At 42.6% G+C, this 22,518-nt stretch overlaps 2 protein-coding genes across 2 annotated transcripts in view; one reads left to right on the top strand and one right to left on the bottom strand.

The window, feature by feature from the left end:
• Nucleotides 1-4,155, top strand: part of LOC140347394 (dmX-like protein 1) — a 52,141-nt gene extending 47,986 nt beyond the window's left edge. Inside the window, exon 51 of the mRNA XM_072433827.1 lies at nt 3,896-4,155. Within this exon, the coding sequence (XP_072289928.1) occupies nt 3,896-4,129 (234 nt within the window). The 3' untranslated portion in view covers nt 4,130-4,155. The remainder of the gene's footprint in view (nt 1-3,895) is intronic.
• Nucleotides 4,156-10,151: 5,996 nt separating this feature from the next.
• Nucleotides 10,152-22,518, bottom strand: part of hsd17b4 (hydroxysteroid (17-beta) dehydrogenase 4) — a 39,043-nt gene continuing 26,676 nt past the window's right edge. The window contains exons 21-25 of the mRNA XM_072432704.1: nt 20,189-20,275; nt 20,026-20,112; nt 19,050-19,188; nt 12,756-12,883; nt 10,152-10,259 (exon numbers count right to left, since the gene is read on the bottom strand). Coding sequence (XP_072288805.1) covers nt 10,170-10,259; nt 12,756-12,883; nt 19,050-19,188; nt 20,026-20,112; nt 20,189-20,275 — 531 coding nt within the window. The 3' untranslated portion in view covers nt 10,152-10,169. The remainder of the gene's footprint in view (nt 10,260-12,755; nt 12,884-19,049; nt 19,189-20,025; nt 20,113-20,188; nt 20,276-22,518) is intronic.

Consider the following 22,518-nt stretch of genomic DNA (forward strand, 5'->3'; position numbering starts at 1 on the left):
ATAAATATCCGAGTTCCCGGCCTAAATTTGCTTATTGACCATGACTCTTGGATGAGAGTCGAAACTTCTTGCTTTTTCTAAACTGAGTCCAGATGAAACAACTGAAGCTTTTTCTACAATGGAACACTCCTGGACAAATGAGGGATTACACATACACACATACTATCCATACTGAAGGAAATCAAATAATAAGACTGTTCTTTTGATTCATTTTAGATCATCTTATCTATTAAACTGGTCTGTGCATGTTTTATGTGGAGGGTCTTGTGGTTTTGCCTGGTTTGTTCCACAAAATGGAACATTTAGCACTCTCCATTGAGACAAGCGGGTACGGCTGGGCAGATTGTTTTCTTGTTAAATGGTCTGTTTAAAAAGTTTGTCTTGTTTATGTTCCTGAAATCAACGTTGAGAGCCCTTTTTTATTTAGTTTTTGAAACTGTCTTCCACACTGAAGCAGTGGGTCCCCCGTGCCCCACACCCACTTTGAATGTGTTAAAAAGGACGTAGGGTTTTGATATCTGTAATACAACTACAAATTGTTTCTTTGTTTATGCATTTTATTGTAAATGTTGGATAAATCACAATTCTAAGTGAGCTCTGGAGGCCCTCAACCAAAAAGCATTTCATTTCATTTCTAGTGCATTTTAGATGTGAGATTATTAATAACACACTACTCCGTTTATTATGCCCCCCACAGTCCCTAAATGTCCCTGCTCCGTCCCTGCTCCGTCCCTGCTCCGTCCCTGCTCCGCCCCTGCTCCGCCCCTGCTCTACCCCTGCTCCGCCCCTGCTCTACCCCTGCTCCGTCCCTGCTCTGCCCCTGCTCCGCCCCTGCTCCGCCCCTGCTCTACCCCTGCTCCGTCCCTGCTCTGCCCCTGCTCCGTCCCTGCTCTGCCCCTGCTCTGCCCCTGCTCCGTCCCTGCTCTCCCCCTGCTCTGCCCCTGCTCTGCCCCTGCTCCGTCCCTGCTCTGCCCCTGCTCTGCCCCTGCTCTGCCCCTGCTCCGCCTCTGCTCCGCCCCTGCTCTGCCTCTGCTCCGCCCCTGCTCTGCCTCTGCTCCGTCCCTGCTCTGCCCCTGCTCTGCCCCTGCTCTGCCCCTGCTCCGCCCCTACATTTGTAAGACGTTGAACCACTTTGGCTTTGCTCCGCAGTATCAGCTCGAAGCATCACTTGTTTCATTCGCTCTTTTTCGTGGTTTATAGTTGAATATGAGACCAATTTTTTATCATTTTAAGACCGTTTTAATCCATATATGCATTTTACAAACCACCAAAGGAGCCAAACTGTTCCCAAGCTTTGCCCCTGATCTCTCTGCGTCTGTTCAAACTGTGGCTTGTAGCTGCTGCTCTTGCGCATCTCAAACTTAGTGAGCCGTCAGTAGGCCAACTCTCTCTCTCTCTCTCTCTGTTTAATTACAAAAGGAACACAAACACACAAAAGCTGCAAAAATAGCCTCTTCTGTCAGGTTTGTGCCCCTTGGAGCACCTGATGCCCTCCGCCAGGGCTATTGAACTTTATTATCCAGAGGGACAGATTATCTCCTACACTGTTTCAATAAATTTAGTTAATACAATAAAATCACTACTTGTAGATTAGAGTTTTGCGAGGAATAGCATTTAAAAATGCTTTAGCAACATTGCTTTGCATAACTAGACCAGAATAGGACCAACCAGGTCTGACCAGGACTAACCCAGAATCAAAATGGGTCTAAAGCTGATTTAACAGGGATTAAACCAAGACCAAACCAGGTCTAAACTGGTTCTAACGCACAATTAAACCAGTAAACGAATAGTTGTGGGGTTGTGAGCCAGATTCATTCTCTTGGAGGCCTGATTTGGCCCCCAGGCCTTATGTTGAATAGCCCTGCCATTTGAAATATTTAAATAATGATGCGCTGCAGCCGTTTTCTGGTTTCACAGTCGGACGTCAGGACTCGACACCAGAGCCTGTGTCGAGGGGATTGACCGTTACAGAAACGGAAAACGAGGCAGATTTCAAACATGTCCAGTTCAGTCCAGTTTCTCTTTTAAGACTTGAGACTGTGGAACCCTTTTCGCTCTGACCTAAAACCAGACTAAACTCCACATGTTTGAAATGTTTTCTGTTTTATGTAACGGTCGACTTTTGTGGAGATTATTAAACCTGGCAATTTGGACTAAACCAAGCCCCCTGTGTCAATATAATATAACAATTCTCATTATTTAGTATTTTCTGAATACTCTGCTTTGCTACGTTTTTGAAGTAGGCACTTTTGCAGCAAAGATTCAAGTCAATAATTGTCTGACAGAAATCCCAAACACAGGTCCCGAGCCCATTTGAGAGCTTTCAAAGTAGAGTGTGGAAGTGAGAGATTAGCTTCAGTGTTCAGAAAAAGGGTTTATCAAATAATAATGTGTGTGGCTGGGACTGTGAATCAAACAATGAGCTCAAAGCGCGCCGGTCTCGCTGCACAAGTCTGTAAATTTTCCTGTTTGTCTGCCTCAAAATGAATTCAGAACTTAGTGAATAAAAGAAACCGTGATGTTATTCTGTTTCATTTCTGTCTAAATATTTGCTTTAAAGACGACTTAGTCTGCTTTTTGGGTGGATTTAATATAACCTATAATATACGAAGATCATTATTGTACATTTTGTGCATTCTAAATGGCATTATTGATCTAAAAGGGCTTGATAATGGAAACGGATAAATCAACTTCCTGTTCAAAAAGTGCCATTTCATTGTAACAAGCATCAGATTTTCATTTGCTTGTTTTTACTGTTGAAACGTGTGACTTATTGTGACCAGTCGACAAAACAAATGATGAATTAAGTCATATTTTGATAGTAGTCGTTGTTATATGGACTGTACTGACACTAAAATACATACGAGAGATTTTTACAACAAAAAACGGCAACATTATTAAATCAAAATGTCCAAAAAATATAATTATCAATAATACACTTTATTCTTAATTATTCTCCATCTAGAGGCCTCAATGTACATTATGGATAATCATTGGGCTGGTCAAGTACACGAACAATACAAATACATTAAGTTTAAAAGTGCATTTAGCATAATATGGCCTCTTTTAAATAAGATAAAATAACCTTTATTTGTCCCACAACACAGATGAGGCACAGAAGTAAATAATAAAAAAAACTGATAACTTATAGAAAAACTCTTATAGTCTTAATAGTAGAAAAAGCTTCAGTTGTAGTCATCTGGACTCAGTTTGAAAAAATAGACGTTTCGACTCTCATCCAAGAGTCATTGTCAATAACAGAATTTAGATCGAGAACTCCGATATTAATACTGTTCTGTGGTAAGACCCGCCCATTGGGCGGAGCCTTCCTGAAGTAGAAAGAGTTGTTTGTTTCAACAGAAACTCCACCCTTGTATCTACCGAGCTAGCCTATTCAGAATCTTAATGGGCTATTAGAAACCTCTTTGTCTTTGTGAGACCCTGGCTCAACCACCCTGAGTACCTGATTAGCATCTGAATGTCCTCTACCTTTCCAGGGGTTCAGTATCCCATTATAAATAACAGGAAGATAGAATCTGAGCCCTCCATTTCTGTTTAAAGAAGGTCTTTCTTTTTTAACAAAAATAGCTTCCTTGACTCCTCTCTCAAACCATCTTTTCTCCCTGCTTAAAACCTTCACCTCACCGTCTTCTTATAGTCTTAATACAAATAATAATAACACTTTTATTTACAGCTGTTTTATGGACAGAGCGCTTCAATGTGACTTTGCTAAAATGAAGCTAATTTTGTCAGTGTTTTATTGATGCCGGTGTTGTCAAAATGATCAATCCCCAATATCATCGTTTATAGCTTCTGTTTGTCCCACGTCATATATCGCTGTAGTTTCCATGACGTTTCCATGACGTTCTTATGCGTGTGTCCCGTGTGTCCCCAGGTGTGGAGTCTGAGCGCGCAGACGCTGCTCTACGCCTTCCCGCACGAACACGCCCGCCAGTCGCTCTTCCGTAACCTGGGCACAGGCGTCATGCAGATCGAGGTGGGGCCGGCCAACCACGTCTTCTCCTGCGGCGCCGACGGGACCATGAAGCTCCGGCTGCTCCCGAACCGCTTCGACTCGGCCCGCGACAACCACGGCGACCTCAAGAGCGACGTCAAGTTCTTCATCTGAAGCCACGCCCGTGCGCATTTTCATCGGCGCGACAACGACGACGGACGCGCTGCAGAAAGGAATGTCTACATAGAACACATGACACCGAAATTACTTGAAAACGCAATGTTAATCTAAAAAAATTGGAATAGTTTTGACTAGGTTAGATAGAATTAAGTTTTTTTTGTAAACTTTGACCAAGAGTATTAGATTTCTTGCAATACAATACATATAGTCTAATGCTAATGCTAATGCTAATGCTAATGCTAATGCTAATGCTACTGCTACTGCTAATGTTTCAGACTCGATCCAGGAAATGCCACAATGAGATTTATTTTATTGTTTTTCCCTCTGCGCTGATATAGAAGATAATTTCACCTGCTCACGTCATCTAGTTTAGGATCGATTAAGTGTCTTCTTTTTTTTTTAAACACATTTTCAATGCAGTATGAAATATATATCTCCCACTAGACACATTATAAAATCGCTTTAGGGTTTTTTGGTGCGTTAGTCATTCACTCTGCACAACCGGGCGAACTGAAAATACCCAATTTGTCAGATTTATTTTCTTATTTCAAGCCGTATTCTCCACTTTGAATACGCGTCATTTCGTCTCGCGCTAGAGATTCCTTTTTCACAGAGTTCACGGTCACCTTTCCGACTCGGCTGCGAACACAAACTAAAGCTTTCGTTTGGTACGCACGTTTTCGACCGTCACAGGGTACTAGAGCACAGAGAAGTGTGGAAGAAGATGGCCGCCTTCTTGCACACGCAGTAGAAAAACAGAGAAAAAGCATAAAAACATTCAAAAACGAGCTTTGTCTTCAGTGCAATTACAGCTTTCCTCCCTTTTGCAGCGTTGAAAAAAATGAACAAACATTTACATCACGTTCACGACACATCCCAACATCGTCATGATCCGATAGTTCTAGTAATAGCAGCGTTTTATAGTACAATTTGTCCTTTTATTGTGAAAATGCAGATGACGACCTGGTTCATGGTATGTTTACGTGTTCATAATCGTATTTGTTGTCGAGACTATATATATATAATATATATATATATATATATATATACACATTTAACAGTTTAGAAGCTTTCAGACACCATATTTAAGCTTTCCCTTGGTTGATTTAGTCTTTATAAAGTCTTGATGTACAATACAAACGGTGCATAATCAATTGCGGGCACAAAGTTCATCATCTTCATCAAAGTGAGCAACATTTTTTCACTCGAGTATTAAAAAACGTGGCAGTTATTCTCCTCTAAGTTCTGTGAACACCAATCCCCGACTAAAGCGCTTGAACCCAACGTAAATCCTGTAATGAGTTCGACGCGCGTCATATCAACTCGTAGCGTCCGACTCGTGGCGCGGTTTGATGACGTCACCGTTTTACCGCCACTTTTTGTAACGATCAAAACGATGACCACAGAGCCATTTTCTATCGTAGCTTTTAGGCTATTAGATACATACATTTTTACATCTTCAAATACCACATCGAGTTTTGCTGACTCCACTCGTCAATGGACAATACAGATGCGCCATTTCTCTATATTTGCACATAGAATTAAGATGTAGTACAGAAAGTAGTCTTTGGTATTCAGATATATATATATAGATATATATATATATATATATATATATATATATATATATATATATATATATATATATATATATATATATATATATATATATATATATATATATATATATATATATATATATATATATATATATATATATATATATATATATATATATATATATATATATATACACACATACATACATATATATATATATACACACATACATACATATATATATATATACACACATACATACATATATATATATATACACACATACATACATATATATATATATATACATACATACGTACGTACATATATATATATATATACATACATACGTACGTACATATATATATATATATACATACATACGTACGTACATATATATATATATATACATACATACGTACGTACATATATATATATATATACATACATACGTACGTACATACATACATACATACGTACGTACGTACGTATACGTATAAATAAAGATGTGTTATTTCTGACGATATGATGATACCCGTAAATATGATAAGTGTCCTTAGTCCTTAAAATTACTTCTATTACAGCACAGTATCGTGGTTGTATAAGGTTGACACAGCGTACATTTTCATTTAAATCAAAACTAATAGCTTGAATTGTGTGCTTACGTAGCTTTGGACATTGGCTTTTTTTTTTTGTTAACAACGTGGGACTTTTATCTGCTTCGACTCAAGGCGGGCCATCTTTTTTTTTAATTTTTTTTTTTAACTGCCTTAAACTGTTATTCGCATTGTTATGCACGGCAGATGGCGTGATGACAGTGAAGATAAGTTGGTGAAGTTTGCTTTTTTGCGACGCTAACTGCCCATTTAATCTGCTGCTGTAGCGAGAGAGTTACGGCTGTTTTATGAAGCTGAGAAACTGCAGTTATGTGTTTGATCGATCCATAAACTATTCACTCAAGCTGCTTTATTATTATTATTATTCAAAGTGTAAATGTTTGGGTCGCACTTTATTCCACGCTACCCCAGAAAACGTCGTATTTACCGCGTTAAGTACGATGTAATGCACTGTGATGACCTCGTGCTTCAGGGCGGGTTTAAAGGAGACACTGTTGGTTATTACTCATTAATGGTGCGTTACATTATACTGAGTGAGGTCATTACCATGTACCGAGGGTAGTGTAAAAAATGGCTGCCACCAAATGTCGTGATTCATTGTGTTTATGACGAATCTCACGTTGTACAGATGTATTTATGAAGTATATTATGGACGTAGGAGAATCATTGTTCACAAAGCGTTTTCCAGCTTCTCCTGACTTTCTCCTGGAGGTTTTGTTTTTATCACACCTGCAGCGACTGGACAACTGCATATTATAACTCCAAAGGAGACACGATCAGAGACATTTTATGAACCTTTCTCCAAATGCTTTTAGTGTGTAGCTTTATGGATGAGTTCTTCAGACTTGCTCAAATTAATCACGGAACAAAATTCATGAGATTTTTCTTGCAAATGTGAAATCTAATTTTATAATTAAAATCTTGTGTAAATCACTTTATTGTATAAAGTTAATGTACAAATGCAATAAACTTAACTGATAAAAACCTACCTGAAGTTCTTGTACATTTATGATTACATGCACAAAAGTGAAATGACAAACAGATGTGAAAACAGATTTCTCTCATTTCTCACATCTGTGCGTGTGTTATCGAGGGGAAATGCAAAAAGGAAACTAATGTGACACAGACGAGGTTTAATACAAAATATAAAAAGTATAAATATATGAAGTCACTACTATAAACATTACTACTATATGTGTTGCACCCAAAATATGTCACCACATTGTTTTTAGTTATATTATTATTTGGTAATTTGGTATTTTACAGTAATTAAATATTTATGTTATTTTGGTAGGTTAATACTAAGACATTAACTTAGACATAGTATGTGTCATAATTAAGTGCTTTCCTGATTTTTGTAAGTTGGATTAGTGGGGCGGAACCTTTGTGCAGAAGGTGTTGCACCAGATTGGGTTTTGACGGCGGAACTTCCTGTTTACGTCAAACGTGATCCGGACATGAAAAGCAGCACCTTGGTTCATCCTTTCTTTTACGGACTACGACAGTCTGAGGACTACGAAAAGTCTGAGGAATAAAGTCTGGCGGTAATGCAACAATTGGATGCCAACCGCCATAAAACAACAACAACAACAACAACATCAACAACAACTATTCTAGTCACAAAGACATATCATGACCTCATGGGCTTTGTAACACCAAAGCAATGGAAGGAGCACTTTTACGGACTACGACAGAGTTTGAGGACTACGAAAAGTCTGAGGAATAAAGTCTGGCGGCAATGCAACAATTGGATGCCAACCGCCATAAAACAACAACAACAACAACAACAACAACAACTACGAAAAGTCTGAGGAATAAAGTCTGGCGGTAATGCAACACTCGGATGCCAACCGCCATAAAACAACAACAACAACAACGACAACTATTCTGGTCGCAAAGACATATCATGGCCTCATGGGCTTTGTAACACCGGAGCAGTGGAAGGAGCACTTTTACGGACTACGACAGTCAGAGGACTGCGAGGGGTCTGGGGAGTGGGGTCTGGCGGCGATGCGGCAATTGGATGCCAACCGCCATAAAACAACAACAACAACAACAACAACTACGAAAAGTCTGAGGAATAAAGTCTGGCGGTAATGCAACACTCGGATGCCAACCGCCATAAAACAACAACAACAACATCCTTTCTTTTGCTTTTCTACAATATTTTCAGGTCAGTACACGGTGCAAACCACCAACACATAGCACTATAAGGTCATTACTTAAGGTTTCATCAGTAGTTTGTACTGTTTTGATGTTGCCTGGTACATTTCGGCTTGTATTTGCAAGTTAACTTTCAAATAAGCAGTAAAGTAACATGCGGCCGAAATCCCGCGAGATTTCAAAGCCGAAACATCGCGAGATTTCGGGAAGTCCGGTTTTATGGTTTTGATTCAGCTTTATAAGCATTTATATGTAAAGTATTTTATTTTTGTAACTTAGACAAAGAGTTTAGGCATTTGTACAGGAGTTTATAAGACACACTTTACATTTGAGATGCTTTATATTTGTAGTAATGTAAATTAACCTTTGACAGTTTGAGAGAGTACATTTTTTTGTGTTTAATGTCCACGTTGTAAGCCAGTTAATATTATTGTACCAGAACAGTGGTATTTGTGTTTTATCTAAAATGTGAATTAAAAGAAAATGTGTCACTTAAAGCAGGGAAAGTATATGCGTGACATAATGTGACAATGTATTGTACAACTGCACAATAATTGTACATCGTATTATTATTTTTGTTTAAGAACAATTAAAAAACGTGATCTGGACATGAAAAGCAGCACCTCGGTTCATCCTTTCTTTTGCTTTTCTACAATATTTTCAGGTTACAATTCCTGCTACGGCAGTCCCACCTTGGGGCCCGTAACATATACAACACTACTATGAATTGGCACATGTGCGACTTTGAGACGTCTGAGGTTCATGTAATCAGATTATAACGCCTCATCAAATGTCATTAATGACCCTAAATACAGACCTGGGTTAGATCTTGTGTTACTCAGAAATCCTAAATTTGAGAACCACTGGATTATCTGATTGATCCAGTTATTATATTGTTCTGGCCATGTAAATGTAACTTTATTATTCCTGTATTCTGCCTTTGACCCATCGATCTGAAGCTTTCCTAGTTCTATTACATGAACAAAACAGACACATTTAAAATCATTAGGTTTATTTGTAGAGAAAACATTATTTAAAACATCTTGAGAATAGAAAATATGAGAAAATACTCCAGAAAGTATAACATTAATATATTATTTTTCCTCATTATGACTTGAATTCTTGACATATCACAAACTGTAGTTCTCAAGCATCTCGACTTAAACATTCAAAACAGACATTCATATTAGTTATTTGTCTTTGATTCAAAATATGTAGTTTTTAATTGTTAACTGCTATGGCAACGGTCCTAATTTCTCATCATTCTGAATCCCACAGCGTTGCTCTGAGCCAACTCCACGCATTACACATTACACATTACAATAATATACTGACATTTTATGAAAGCAGGGCAGCAGAAAACATACCTCAGACTTGTAAAAAAAACATGCATTCAGTGGGGAACAATTAGACTGTTTTATCCAATCGGGAACGTTTAGAATGAGAATCACGTAGGAAACAACTGCCTGTGACTGTTGCAGGCGCTTGTTTCTCAGTCACGGTTCGACATTAAAGCGATGTTAAAACGGTTAAGTTCAGAATCATTGAAAAGTCATACGATATCGCCAGTTTATTACAGTATTAAATTGCTTAGTTAAATGACATTTTTTCCTATTTAGCGTTGATCTCGTCCAAACTCTGGGGAAGCGCTTCTCGCTCAGGGTCTCGCTCGGGCCGGTGGAGACTTTGGAGACTCAGAGCTTGGCGTGGTCCTTCAAGATGACTTCCAGCTTCTGACTGAGCATGATGTTTCCGGCGATCTTCAGTTTGCCCGAGAAGAACGCCTGGAACACACGGACACGCCTGAGTTTGGAGCAAGCTTGTGTATCATCACAATTCTTTATCAAAATCACCACATTTAACTCCAACATCCTCAAAATCTGCGTGAAATACGTCTTTTTACTCTCAAAATCCATGTTAATCTGCTACTTTTCTGTTCTCGTGTATCAGTACTTTTACTTCAGTGACAAAATACAGTAGATCTTCTTCCACCGATGCTTAAATGTGCTCGAAAAGAAGCTGCAACTTGCGTTAATCCAAAAACAAAGGTGCAAAGAGCAATAAAAGAAAAGATCTAAAGGCCTACAATAATACAGAAGAACACTGCAGCGCCTCCTGGAGCGTAGTTTATCACAGTAACAATAACCACCACGGGATCAGAACAAAAACGACAGCGTGAAAAGGTTTTTTACAACAAACATTACATTTTGTTCACCGTTTTATTCTCCTCTTAATGTTTTTATTATTATTTTAGTGCAAATGTCGAATTGTTTTTATGTCCTCATGGGGTTCCTTGCATACGTAAATTAATAAATACAATAAAGATACATGCACTTTCAATATTGAATGAGCAACATTCTACAAAATGGACTTATTTGCACTTTGAACAGTGTTTGTTATTATGGTGTATTCAGTAAATCCTTATCTATTATGTATTAAGGAAAGACTGAAAGGAACTGGTTAGAGTCTCTTAGTCTTTTGGTTCGTTAAAGGACCTTTCACCTTCAACTTTGGGGAAAAAACAAACCCACTTGTGAATTTATTATTTATTTAACATGATAGAGACGAGTTAATTCAGCCGGAATGAATCAGGTCGGAACTAATAACTGTTCAAGTGAGAAATAACCGCTCTCTCGATGTCCTGGAGGGTAATTATTCAACCTTCAACAGCTCAAACATTAACTATGAAACGGGGAAACAACTGCCACATCAAAAGTAACATGCAATAAATAGACAGGCCTTCAAACTAACTGCTATTGTTTGTAACTTAATACAAAACGCATCATAATTCCGAGTAGATCTACACAATATACAAACCCTGAAATCAGACCTTTAAAGGTGTCGCTTTGGGGCTGAGGAGTCCGACACCCGCTCGTCGCGACAAAAATGTCAGTGTTTTAAAACGTTCCTTTTGCCCTGGATGAACTCTGAAACCAGCTGAATATTACACTGGCTGTTCTCTTGTATCTTCTGGCTGCAGTTTCCGTGCTCTTGCCCCACGTGACCCGGAGAAGCAGCTCCAGACACAACCAGCACGGCCCTTTGCTCAGGCGCCTTTTGAACCAGCTTTTTTATGCATCCGACACGTTGTAAAAGGAGGTCAAATAATTGTAGACTATTTCTATCGTCGTTATTTGATATCTAGACTCTTTAATCGGGCCGTAACACATGCCATTTGTGATTAAAAACCCGTTCACTGGCAAAAACAGGACTTTAATTCAATCTAAATGACACGGCTGCCACTGAAAATGATTTGTTTGGACATTATTTGTTTCCTTTGGCCCGCAGACTCTGCCAGTGTGAAGTGTTCCCCAATCAGCCTCCACGGCACGTACGATGAGATTTAAGAGATATAATAGAGTCAAACTAAAATAGAAGCATTTTTAACCGAATATTGATAAGTATTTATTCTTTTTGACATTTTAAACTTAAGAAATACAATCGTCTTTGTTATAAAACATCTTCTGACATGTGTTTTGTGTTTTTCATTCTGATGAATCACTGCAGCCCTACAAAATGAGACAGGAAGTATATATTTAGTGAATTTCCAAGGTATTTTTGTCACGTGGGCTTTATTTGACAGGACAGTCCAGGGCGAAATGGGGATGAGACCGAGAGTGACATGCAGTAAGTTGTCGTGAGGTTAATTGTCCAGACTAAGTAAATTTGTCCTGTGCTTTTGACTGGATTTGAACTCACGACCTGCTGTATGTGCTCTCCACTCTCCAGGGACCACTCGACTGTGTGACAAGTCGACTCATTGAATTGACTCGTTTTTATCAAGGAACTTTAATTCTAGATTCTACATCAACAGAAGACAAGATGGCTCACAGATTCAAACGCCTCACCACAACTTTAAACTAACAAAAACTCCACTTATTTTGACTAAATCTGTCAACAAAGTCTGCAGTGCTTCTGTATTTTGTCTTTGCACACAGGAGTGAGTCTGTGTGTTACCATGGAGATAGTATTGTTCCACAGCACGGCATTAAACAGAACGGAATCAAACTTTTCCGGAAACAAGCAATTGAAGGTTACAAATTACAGGTCAGATCTGCGGAGCGGATGTTTTTCAGTAAATAAAATCACTCTTTTTACTGCAATTACATTTTACAAACACTAGAGGAAGGAAAAAACATACAAGCAACTTTTCCAAATGTTATTTGAGAGATCAATGGTCTGAAAGGGAGAACAAAAGGGTTTCTTTTTCCCCATCTACATCCATAATTTACTATGACATTCTGGCTAAATGAATGAATGAATCGATATTTGTCAATTACCTGCTGCGGGTTGAGTTTGCCCTGCACCACCTGCATGAAGTCCTCGTCGGACACGGTGAAGGTTACATCCGCCTTTCCGCTGTAGGGCCCTTTGTGCACGGAGCCACTGCCGCTCTTCAGATCAATGGCTGGAGACAGAAGCGGAATAAATCATGAGCACTTTACAAAACGTGGAGCTGCTGTGGGGCTGAGTGTAAAGTCAACACGGCGTCGTCCGTCTGGAGCCACGCTGTATCGTTAAGACATGCTGTAGGTACTGTTTCCTGCATTTGGGTGTTTTTGGAAGAGGTTTACTGCGATCACATCCATAAAAGAAAAGGCTGGAGACATTTCACCGATTTTCCATGCGTTTTCCTTCTTTTCCAAGTTTCCCAGGATTTGCAGGGCGAGTGGGACATGTTCATGTTGTGTCCTTTCAGTTACATCAGTTACATCCACTAGAGATTATGAAAGATCCAGACAGTTCCTCCAACTCTTACAAGTTAAGTAGTTGTTTTCTCAAATACTCTTGATCAATTCTAATAGATCGTATTTTATTAGTTAGATTATCACTTAAGATTATTGATTTATACATCCATCCATCCATCCATCTTCTGCCGCTTTATCCGGGGCCGGGTCGCGGGGGCAGCAGTCTGAGCAGGGACTCCCAGACTTCCTTCTCCCCAGACACTTCCTCTAACTCCTCCGGGGGGATCCCGAGGCGTTCCCAGGCCAGCCGAGAGACATAGTCTCTCCAGCGTGTCCTGGGTCTTCCCCGGGGCCTCTTCCCGGTGGGACATGCCTGAAACACCTCCCGAGGGAGGCGCCCAGGAGGCATCCGAAACAGATGCCCGAGCCACCTCAGCTGGCTCCTCTCGACGTGGAGGAGCAGCGGCTCTACTCCGAGCTCCCCCCGTGTGGCCGAGCTCCTCACCTTATCTCTAAGGGAGCGCCCAGCCACACGGCGGAGGAAACTCATTTCGACCGCTTGTATCCGCGATCTTGTTCTTTCGGTCACTACCCAAAGCTCATGACCATAGGTGAGGTCAGGAACGTAGACCGACCGGTAAATAGAGAGCTTTGCTTTTCGGTTCAGCTCCCTCTTTACCACAACGGTCCGATGCAGCGACTGCATCACTGCAGCAGCTGCACCGATCCGCCTGTCGATCTCACGCTCCATCCTTCCCTGACTCGTGAACAAGACCCCGAGATACTTGAACTCCTCCACTTGGGGCAAGGACACCCCACCCACCTGGAGAGGGCAAGCCACCTTTTTCCGGTCGAGAACCATGGCCTCGGATTTGGAGGTGCTGATTCTCATCCCAGCCGCTTCACACTCGGCTGCAAACCGTCCCAGTGCATGTTGCAGGTCCGGGTTTGATGGAGCCATCAGGACAACATCGTCTGCAAACAGCAGAGATGAGATCCTGTGGTCCCCAAACCGGACACCCTCCGACCCCTGACTGCGCCTAGAAATTCTGTCCAGAAAAATTATGAACAGAACCGGTGACAAAGGGCAGCCCTGGCGGAGTCCAACATGCACTGGGAACAGGTCTGACTTACTGCCGGCAATGCGAACACAGCTCCTGCTCCGGTCATACAGGGACCGGACAGCCCTGAGCAAAGGGCCCCGGACCCCGTACTCCCGGAGCACCCCCCAAAGGACACCCCGAGGGACACGGTCGAAAGCCTTCTCCAGATCCACAAAGCACATGTGGACTGGTTGGGCAAACTCCCATGAGCCCTCGAGCACCCGATGGATGGTATAGAGCTGGTCCAGTGTTCCACGACCGGGACGAAAACCACTCTGCTCCTCCTGAATCCGAGGTTCGACTATCGGTCGGATTCTCCTCTCCAGTACCTTGGAATAGACCTTACCCGGGAGGCTGAGGAGTGTGATCCCTCTGTAGTTGGAACACACCCTCCGGTCCCCCTTCTTGAACAGTGGAACCACCACCCCGGTCTGCCAGTCCAGAGGCACGGTCCCCAACCGCCACGCGATGTTGCAGAGACGTGTCAACCAAGACAGTCCTACAACATCCAGATACTTTAGGTACTCAGGGCGGATCTCATCCACCCCCGGAGCCCTGCCACCGAGGAGTTTGCGAACAACCTCAGTGACTTCAGCTTGGGTGATGGATGAGCCAGCCTCCGAGTCCCCGGTCTCTACTTCCTCTTCGGAAGACGTGACTGAGGGATTAAGGAGATCCTCAAAGTATTCCTTCCACCGTCCGACGACATCCCCAGTCGAGGTCAGCAGGCCTCCACCCGCACCGTAAACGGTGTTGGTGAGACACTGCTTCCCCCTCCTGAGGCGCCGGACGGTTTGCCAGAATTTCTTTGGTGCCGACCGATAATCCTCCTCCATGGCCTCCCCGAACTCCTCCCAGGCCCGGGTTTTTGCCTCTGCGACAGCACGAGCCGCGACTCGCTTGGCCTGCCGATACCCGTCGATGACCTCCGGAGACCTACAAGCCAGAGTGGCCTGATAGGTCTCCTTCTTCAGTCTGACGGCATCCCTTACTTCCGGTGTCCACCACCGGGTTCGGGGGTTGCCGCCACGACAGGCACCGGAGACCTTGCGACCACAACTCCGAGCAGCCGCATCAACAATGGAGGCGGAGAACATGGTCCACTCGGACTCAATGTCCCCAACCTCCCCCGGGACATGGGAGAAGCTCTCCCGGAGGTGCGAGTTGAATACCCTACTGACAGAGGGCTCCACAAGACGTTCCCAACAGACCCTCACAATGCGTTTGGGTCTGCCAAGTCTGTCCGGCTTCCTCCTCCGCCAGCGGATCCAACTCACCACCAGGTGGTGATCGGTTGACAACTCTGCCCCTCTCTTCACCCGAGTGTCCAAGACACGCGGCCGGAGGTCTGATGACACGACAACAAAGTCGATCATTGACCTCCGGCCTAGGGTGTCCTGGTGCCATGTGCACTGATGGACACCCTTGTGCTTGAACATGGTGTTCGTTATGGACAATCCGTGGCTAGCACAGAAGTCCAATAACTGAACACCGCTCGGGTTCAGATCGGGGAAGCCGTTCTTCCCGATCACCCCTCTCCAGGTGTCACTGTCATCGCCCACGTGGGCGTTGAAGTCCCCCAGTAGAACAACGGAGTCCCCGGTCGGTGCACTGTCCAGTACCCCTCCCAAGGACTCCAAGAAGGCCGGGTACTCTGCACTGCTGTTTGTCCCGTAGGCCGCCACAACAGTGAGAGACCTGTCCCCCACCCGAAGGCGGAGGGACGCGACCCTCTCGTTCACCGGGGTAAACTCCAACACGTGGCGGCTGAGCTGAGGGGCTAAAAGCAAGCCCACACCAGCCCGCCGCCTCTCCCCGCGGGCAACACCAGAGAAGTGGAGCGTCCAGCCCCTCTCGAGGAGATGGGTTCCAGAGCCCAAACTGTGCGTGGAGGTGAGGCCGACTATATCTAGTCGGTATCACTCAACCTCCCGCACAAGCTCAGGCTCTTTCCCCCCCAGCGAGGTGACATTCCATGTCCCCAGAGTTAGTCTCTGTGTCTGGAGATCTGGTCGCCGAGGCCCCTGCCGTCGACTGCCGCCCAGATCTCTCTGCACCGGCCCCTTATGGATCCTCCTGCGGGTGGTGGGCCCACGGGAGGGCGGCCCCACGTCGCTCTTTCGGGCTGTGCCCGGCCGGGCCCCGTGAGGTAAGACCCGGCCACCAGGCGCTCGCCATGGAGCACCCATCCCAGGCCTGGCTCCAGGATGGGGCCCCGGTGACGCCGATCCGGGCGACGTAAACGGCCTTGTTCGTGTCGTCGTCATAAGAGGCTTCTGAACCGATCTTTGTCTGACCCGTCACCTAGGACCTGTTTGCCTTGGGACACCCTACCAGGGCCTTGAAGCCCCCGACAATATAGCTCCCGGGATCATTCGGGCACTCAAACCCCTCCACCACGTTAAGGTGTCGGTTCAAGGAGAGGTTGATTTATACAATATAAATAAAATAAATTATTATATATTTTTTATAAAGTACCGCAGACAAAGCAAAATAGCATTAAATTAAAGGAAAAAAGCGGTATTTAGTCAAAATATAAGAGCGCGTGAAGCAATTTCTCGCCAAACTCCTGCGGAAGTCTATGACGGAGCGGCTTTGTCCCTGCGCGCGGCCCCGGGGAGAGCGCGCGGCCCCGGGGAGAGCGCGCGGCCGTCTCTGTCTGCTGCGCGCCTTTATATCGCAAATACACATTTTAAACCTGTTTACCACATTTTCTTCAGCGCGTTTTGCCGTGACTGGGTGGATGGGGGAGGGCGCACACTTAAGCATCAGTTCTGTCCGTCTAAAACTCGCTAAATCTACTGTTACAGCTCCTGTGCGCCGCGGAATCAGCTCCGGTCCATGTTAAAGAGGCCGACACAGTCTCTTCATTTAAGACCAGGCTTAAAACGTTCCTCTTTGAAATGGCTTATGTTCAGGCCAGTTAGGGAACAGAATATAAAACCTACAGTTTCACCTGCGCTGCCCTAGGAGCAACTCTGCTGGGGGAAGTATGGCAGCTGCTTCTGACTACTTTTACTACAAACAATATGTACTATTTTATTTCACCTGTGTCGGTTCACATCTTTTTCTCTTCTTCCAGTCCTCCGGGAGTGTTACTGTTTCAGACACTGCTGATGCTGATGCTCTGGAATACTCTTCATGCCCCCCCCCCCTCCTCCTCAGTGATTTTTTTTCACTGTTGCCCTTGAAACTGCTGTTGTGATTTTGTGTGATTACAAAAACACATTTAATTGAAAGTATTAAAAAAAATGCAAACTTGCCATGACATTTTTAAACTACATATCTGCACTTGAGTGTATCATGCTCCTGCTCTTCCTGAAAGAGTGAAATGTCTTTAGTATTGTCCTCTTCTCCTGCTGCTCATTCCAGTGGTGGTTGTTCAGTCGTAAATACCACTCCTCTTCTTGTGCAATTTAGCTTAGTCTTCTTAGCTAAACGCTGCTTAGTTTCACGGTCATTTGTCAACTTCACACCTACAGCTGGTGGTTCGGAATGAGCGCTTTTATGACCTGGCGAGGAGCGTGGACCACTGTAAAGAAAACGATCTGAAGTAAATAAACTCCGAGCGCAGCCAATGAGGTCATTTAAGGCTCCAGCAGACGAGCAGAGGGTTATGAGCAAACAGAACTGCACCAATCTCATCCCATCCATGTGTTTCAGAAATACCAGTAATAACAATAGAACTGTCATAGCAATTAGCAATTCAAAACTAAATATTTTGTCTTTTGAATGATATGACACAACGTTGGATCGCTTAGCAACTCTGTCTCTGCTAGTGCTGTATGGTCTGAGGCTCCCTGTATTTTTCTTATAGCCGTTAGCTTAAGCTCGCAAAAAAACGCAAGTTATAAAAAATCAAGAGGGGTTTGAGCTGGGACCGACCCGTCGACAACATGAAGGTGAAGTCAAAGCCTCGTTAAAAGTCACTGTTGAGCGTGTAAACCTTTTGGTGTTTTATTTTAAGGTGCAGAACTGTCCTCTGAGCTTAAAGCTAACGGACTACCATAAGTTGAGGTCTGAAAACGCAAGAAAAATACACCAAATGGATTCGAACAACACATTTTCAGTGGCCTGTGATCGATGCTTTTGTGGTGTATTCATGCAGCGTTCAAGTTGTTCTCGTATTCAAATCTTCTACGTGGCGTTGAGTTTGTTCGTGACGTCCTCATAGTTCCAGCAAAGACAGAGGCTGAAGGTCGCGAGAGGACGAGGAAAGCGGTCTTTGAGGTTGCAGAGAAGAGGCAAAAAGCTTCAGAGGAGAGGAACGAGACGAGGCTTTTCCTCTGGGATTTGTTTACACCATGACATGCCTTGAAATTGGATTTGTAGGAAAACTTGGCCTTACTATTTTTGTGTGTGCCGATTCCGTACATGGTTTTTAAGTGTTCAAATCTTACACGGGAAGAGACATTTGAAGCGGCTGTAAACAGATGCACGTGTAGGAGCAGCGAGGGAGGGCGGAGTCCATATTTTTGTTGATTTGAGGACCTTCTTGGGTTTTATTGTTCGCTCATAGTTTCTGCAGATTTTGACCACTTGAATGTAGAAAGTCTCGTCCTTGTGGCGTTTCACTGTAACAAGCCTAATGTTTTTATAGTTGAATAGTTGCTATGTGACATTTTGAACCTTACGTGTTCTCTGGAGCCTGCATTTTGTGAATAATTGTACAGAGGAGTGGGCGGGGATTGGAAGTAGGTGAAAACTAAAAGATTCGGAGCATTTGAGCCTCATTTTACACGATATGTCCCCTTTCAGACAACTGTATGATCACTGAACTTACTCCACTGCGCAGCGCTCTGCCCGGCCTTGGTGATCTCCCATCCAAACACCGCGTTGACCATTTTGACCAGCTCTGCGCCCGTGTCTTTGATTCGTTTGCCGATCTCTGCAAACACCAGCTCGCTCTGCAGCCCCCCCGTCTGCAACCAAATAAAAACATCACAGTTTGAATCTGCGTTTCTTTTTGCTGAAATAGCTTGTCACACCTTTTGTCAATGTAATGTTATCTTGAGACCTTTTTACCTTCATGTTTACATCAGCCACAAAAGCCAAAAAATGCATAATAGAGAAGACAAAAACATATATAAGTCGCACTGGAGTATAAGTCGCATTTTTTGGAGAAAAGTATTTGATAAAATCCAAGACCAAGAACAGACGTTTCATCTTGAAATGTAATTTAAAATAACAACAGATGAGAGAACATGATGAATAGGTGTACGTATGCTAACGCTAACACCTTCAGCTACATGACGCACAGACAGAACTGTGGTAAGTGTCTGGTATGTTAACGTAACATATTAACAGTTATTCAGATAACTATAGCATAAAGAACATGCTAACAAGTTTACCAAAGCATCAGTTTTACCCCAAATCACTAAATCCATTGAATTCTTCTTCCTCTGTGTCACTTCTAAACAACTCCACAAACTCAACACAAAGTACAGATTCTTCTTCTGCGTCGCTTAGAGCCTAGAGCGCCCTCTTGTGGTTGTCAAAATAATCAACAGATGAAATGCGGTTGCCAGAGTGAAAATAACAATATCACATTTAAGTCGCACCCGGCCAAAACTGAAAAAAGGTGCGACTTATAGTCCAGAAAATATGGTATATATTTTTGGTTCACTAAATATGTTTGTTGATTTAATCAGACATTTCATCAACTAAAACCAAACAGAGGATGAGTTGACACCTGGTTATTGAGTTTAGTCCTGATGAAGACTTGGAAATGGAAATGGAAATAGTTAAATGGGACTTACTTCGGGGAGTTTTTCCGGCGCTTGGTCTAATGCAGGGAGTAAATCCACATAGGCCCCAGACAGAACAACAGCGTCGGTCTCTTTCACCTAAAGAATAACTCAAGTGGTTTAAAACGACAGAAACTGGACTTATAAATGGGGAGTCGGATTCTTAGACACTGACTTTGCACTGGAGGTGGATTCTGTTGCCCTCCTTCCACATTTCTGTCTGCAGGGACTGTCCGGGCAGCACTGGCTTCAGGAAACGCACCTGAACAACAAAACAAGACAAATAATAAGGCAGTCGTCCTTTATGTGCAGGGCCGCTTTTGTAAAGTCACTATTTTAGGTTGTCCAGAATATAGATGGTTCAGTAGTGTGTTTAAGAGTTAATTTATAGTAGTAAAAGGCATAATACGTGGTTATTTAGTGTGTTTTTTCCTTTAATTTACTATTATTTATCCATTAACTCGCTCGACCTATAATTACAGCTCATTTGTATTATATGCAATAGATGCCACAGTACTTTAACTATTACCTTAAAAAGCACTAATAATTGTTTGCTTAATATGAATTGCTTCATAAATACTAAACTAGTTAGCAGCAATTATTGGCGTTCCTTAAACTTCCTTAAATATTGTGTTGTTATAATAATGGTTAAAACGGCGCCATCAAGTTTATTTGAGTTGTTAAGCCTCAATCAGTTTTTTTCTTTTGAACGTGAAATGAGTTGCAGGTTTCAGAAAACATCACAAGCTGCTCTGGCTCTAAAGTGAATGCAGATCATGACCAGCGATGAACTAATCCTGCTTTTTCCGTTCTGACACTGACACGGATACTTTAGGCTGCGAGTATCGCCAAATAGTAACATCTGATACAAGACTGAAAGTACTTTTTTATCACATCAAATGATTGGTCAAGCACTGAACCAAAAAAAACACTCCCATTCCGGAACATGTCATTGCGTCTCAGCGTATTCCAGATTGTTCAAGGGTCAAGACACGATTTCAACACTTGTGGACTTTTCTTTTGGACATTTCTTACTAAAAATACCATGTGATCAAAATGAAACACTGTCCAGGGTTCAGAATAAGTGGTATCGCATCGCAAAATGCGACGCAATTTCTCTCAAATGCGATGCATTCGTCATAAAAAAGTGTTTTTGTATCGCAGCTTTTGCGATACAAAAATGCGTGTTCAATTGTATAACCAAAGCGCCTAAAAGTACTGATCACTCGTCAATCGATCGTCAATAATATCAATGTAGACTGTGTTGACATGACGAGTCCCGCTGCTGCCTCAGATCGCGAGTCTGAAAGTGGGAGGAGCCACGTGCGCTAAAGTTTGCGTCAGATTCAGACTTCCGAGGTCAATAGCTCCTAAACGCAAAAGTCTTTGCAGATCATACGCAGCCAAAATATTCATATTTATACTGCCAAGTGACAAGAACCTCGTTTTTAACAATCAGATGCGTATTTTGGGCGCAGCGAATTACACGGGTCCAAATGTGCAGCCGGAGCCGGAGCCGAGACGAGTGCTTAGGGACCGTCATCAAATGTGCAGCCGGAGCCGAGACGAGTGCTTAGGGACCGTCATCAAATGTGCAGCCGGAGCCGAGACGAGTGCTTAGGGACCGTCATCAAATGTGCAGCCGGAGCCGAGACGAGTGCTTAGGGACCGTCATCAAATGTGCAGCCGGAGCCGAGACGAGTGCTTAGGGACCGTCATCAAATGTGCAGCCGGAGCCGAGACGAGAGTACTTAGGGACCGTCATCAAATAGCAAAACGAAAAATGGAATAGAACTTCAAATAGATCGGTACAATTTGAATAACACATAAAATACACCATGATGGACGCCACAGCAACCTTTATTTTTCCATCAGAAGCTTAATACATATTTTTTGTGAGCGTAATGACAATTAATATGTAAATGAGACTCCTGCAAATAGTCATCTGATTGATTGATTGATTGAGCCAATCTGACTTTGTGTTGATTAATTTGTTCAACAACTAATTTTATTTGCAAGTTTTCTGTTTAAATGTTTAAAAAGTGTTTAAAAGTTAATTAGTTAAAGAGTTTTTATTAATAGAATGTTTACAAATACATTTTAAATAAATAATCGTGTTATATCAATGGAACATATTGATTGTTTGTCACTTTCGTGTTTTACTATGCAATTATCAAATTGCTATACAAACTTGGAAAAATTAACGGATTGTTTAGCAGCGCCGCTATACAAGTGAAAATCCTTAATCTGAGCCCTGCTGTCTCTTGCGGAGCATTACATCAGATCAGAAAGCCACTAATATATTATTCAAAAAGAACAAAAAACAACATACATCTGATATTATAAAGTCCTGCATTTTACTCTTCGAAGCTCGCTCACTTTGGTAACTATTTGACCTGAAACGACTCATGTACAAACAACTTTCACACCATGCTTTGAACGCAAATAAACACTGCAGAAGGAATGTGGAATCCTCAGCTGAATTAACGCTTGCGTCACAGTCAT

This window comes from Eucyclogobius newberryi, unplaced genomic scaffold (genome assembly GCF_026437365.1).
Source record: "Eucyclogobius newberryi isolate DKJ021-1_F unplaced genomic scaffold, fEucNew1.0.hap1 SCAF_6, whole genome shotgun sequence".
Classification (NCBI taxonomy): Eukaryota; Metazoa; Chordata; class Actinopteri; order Gobiiformes; family Gobiidae; genus Eucyclogobius; species Eucyclogobius newberryi.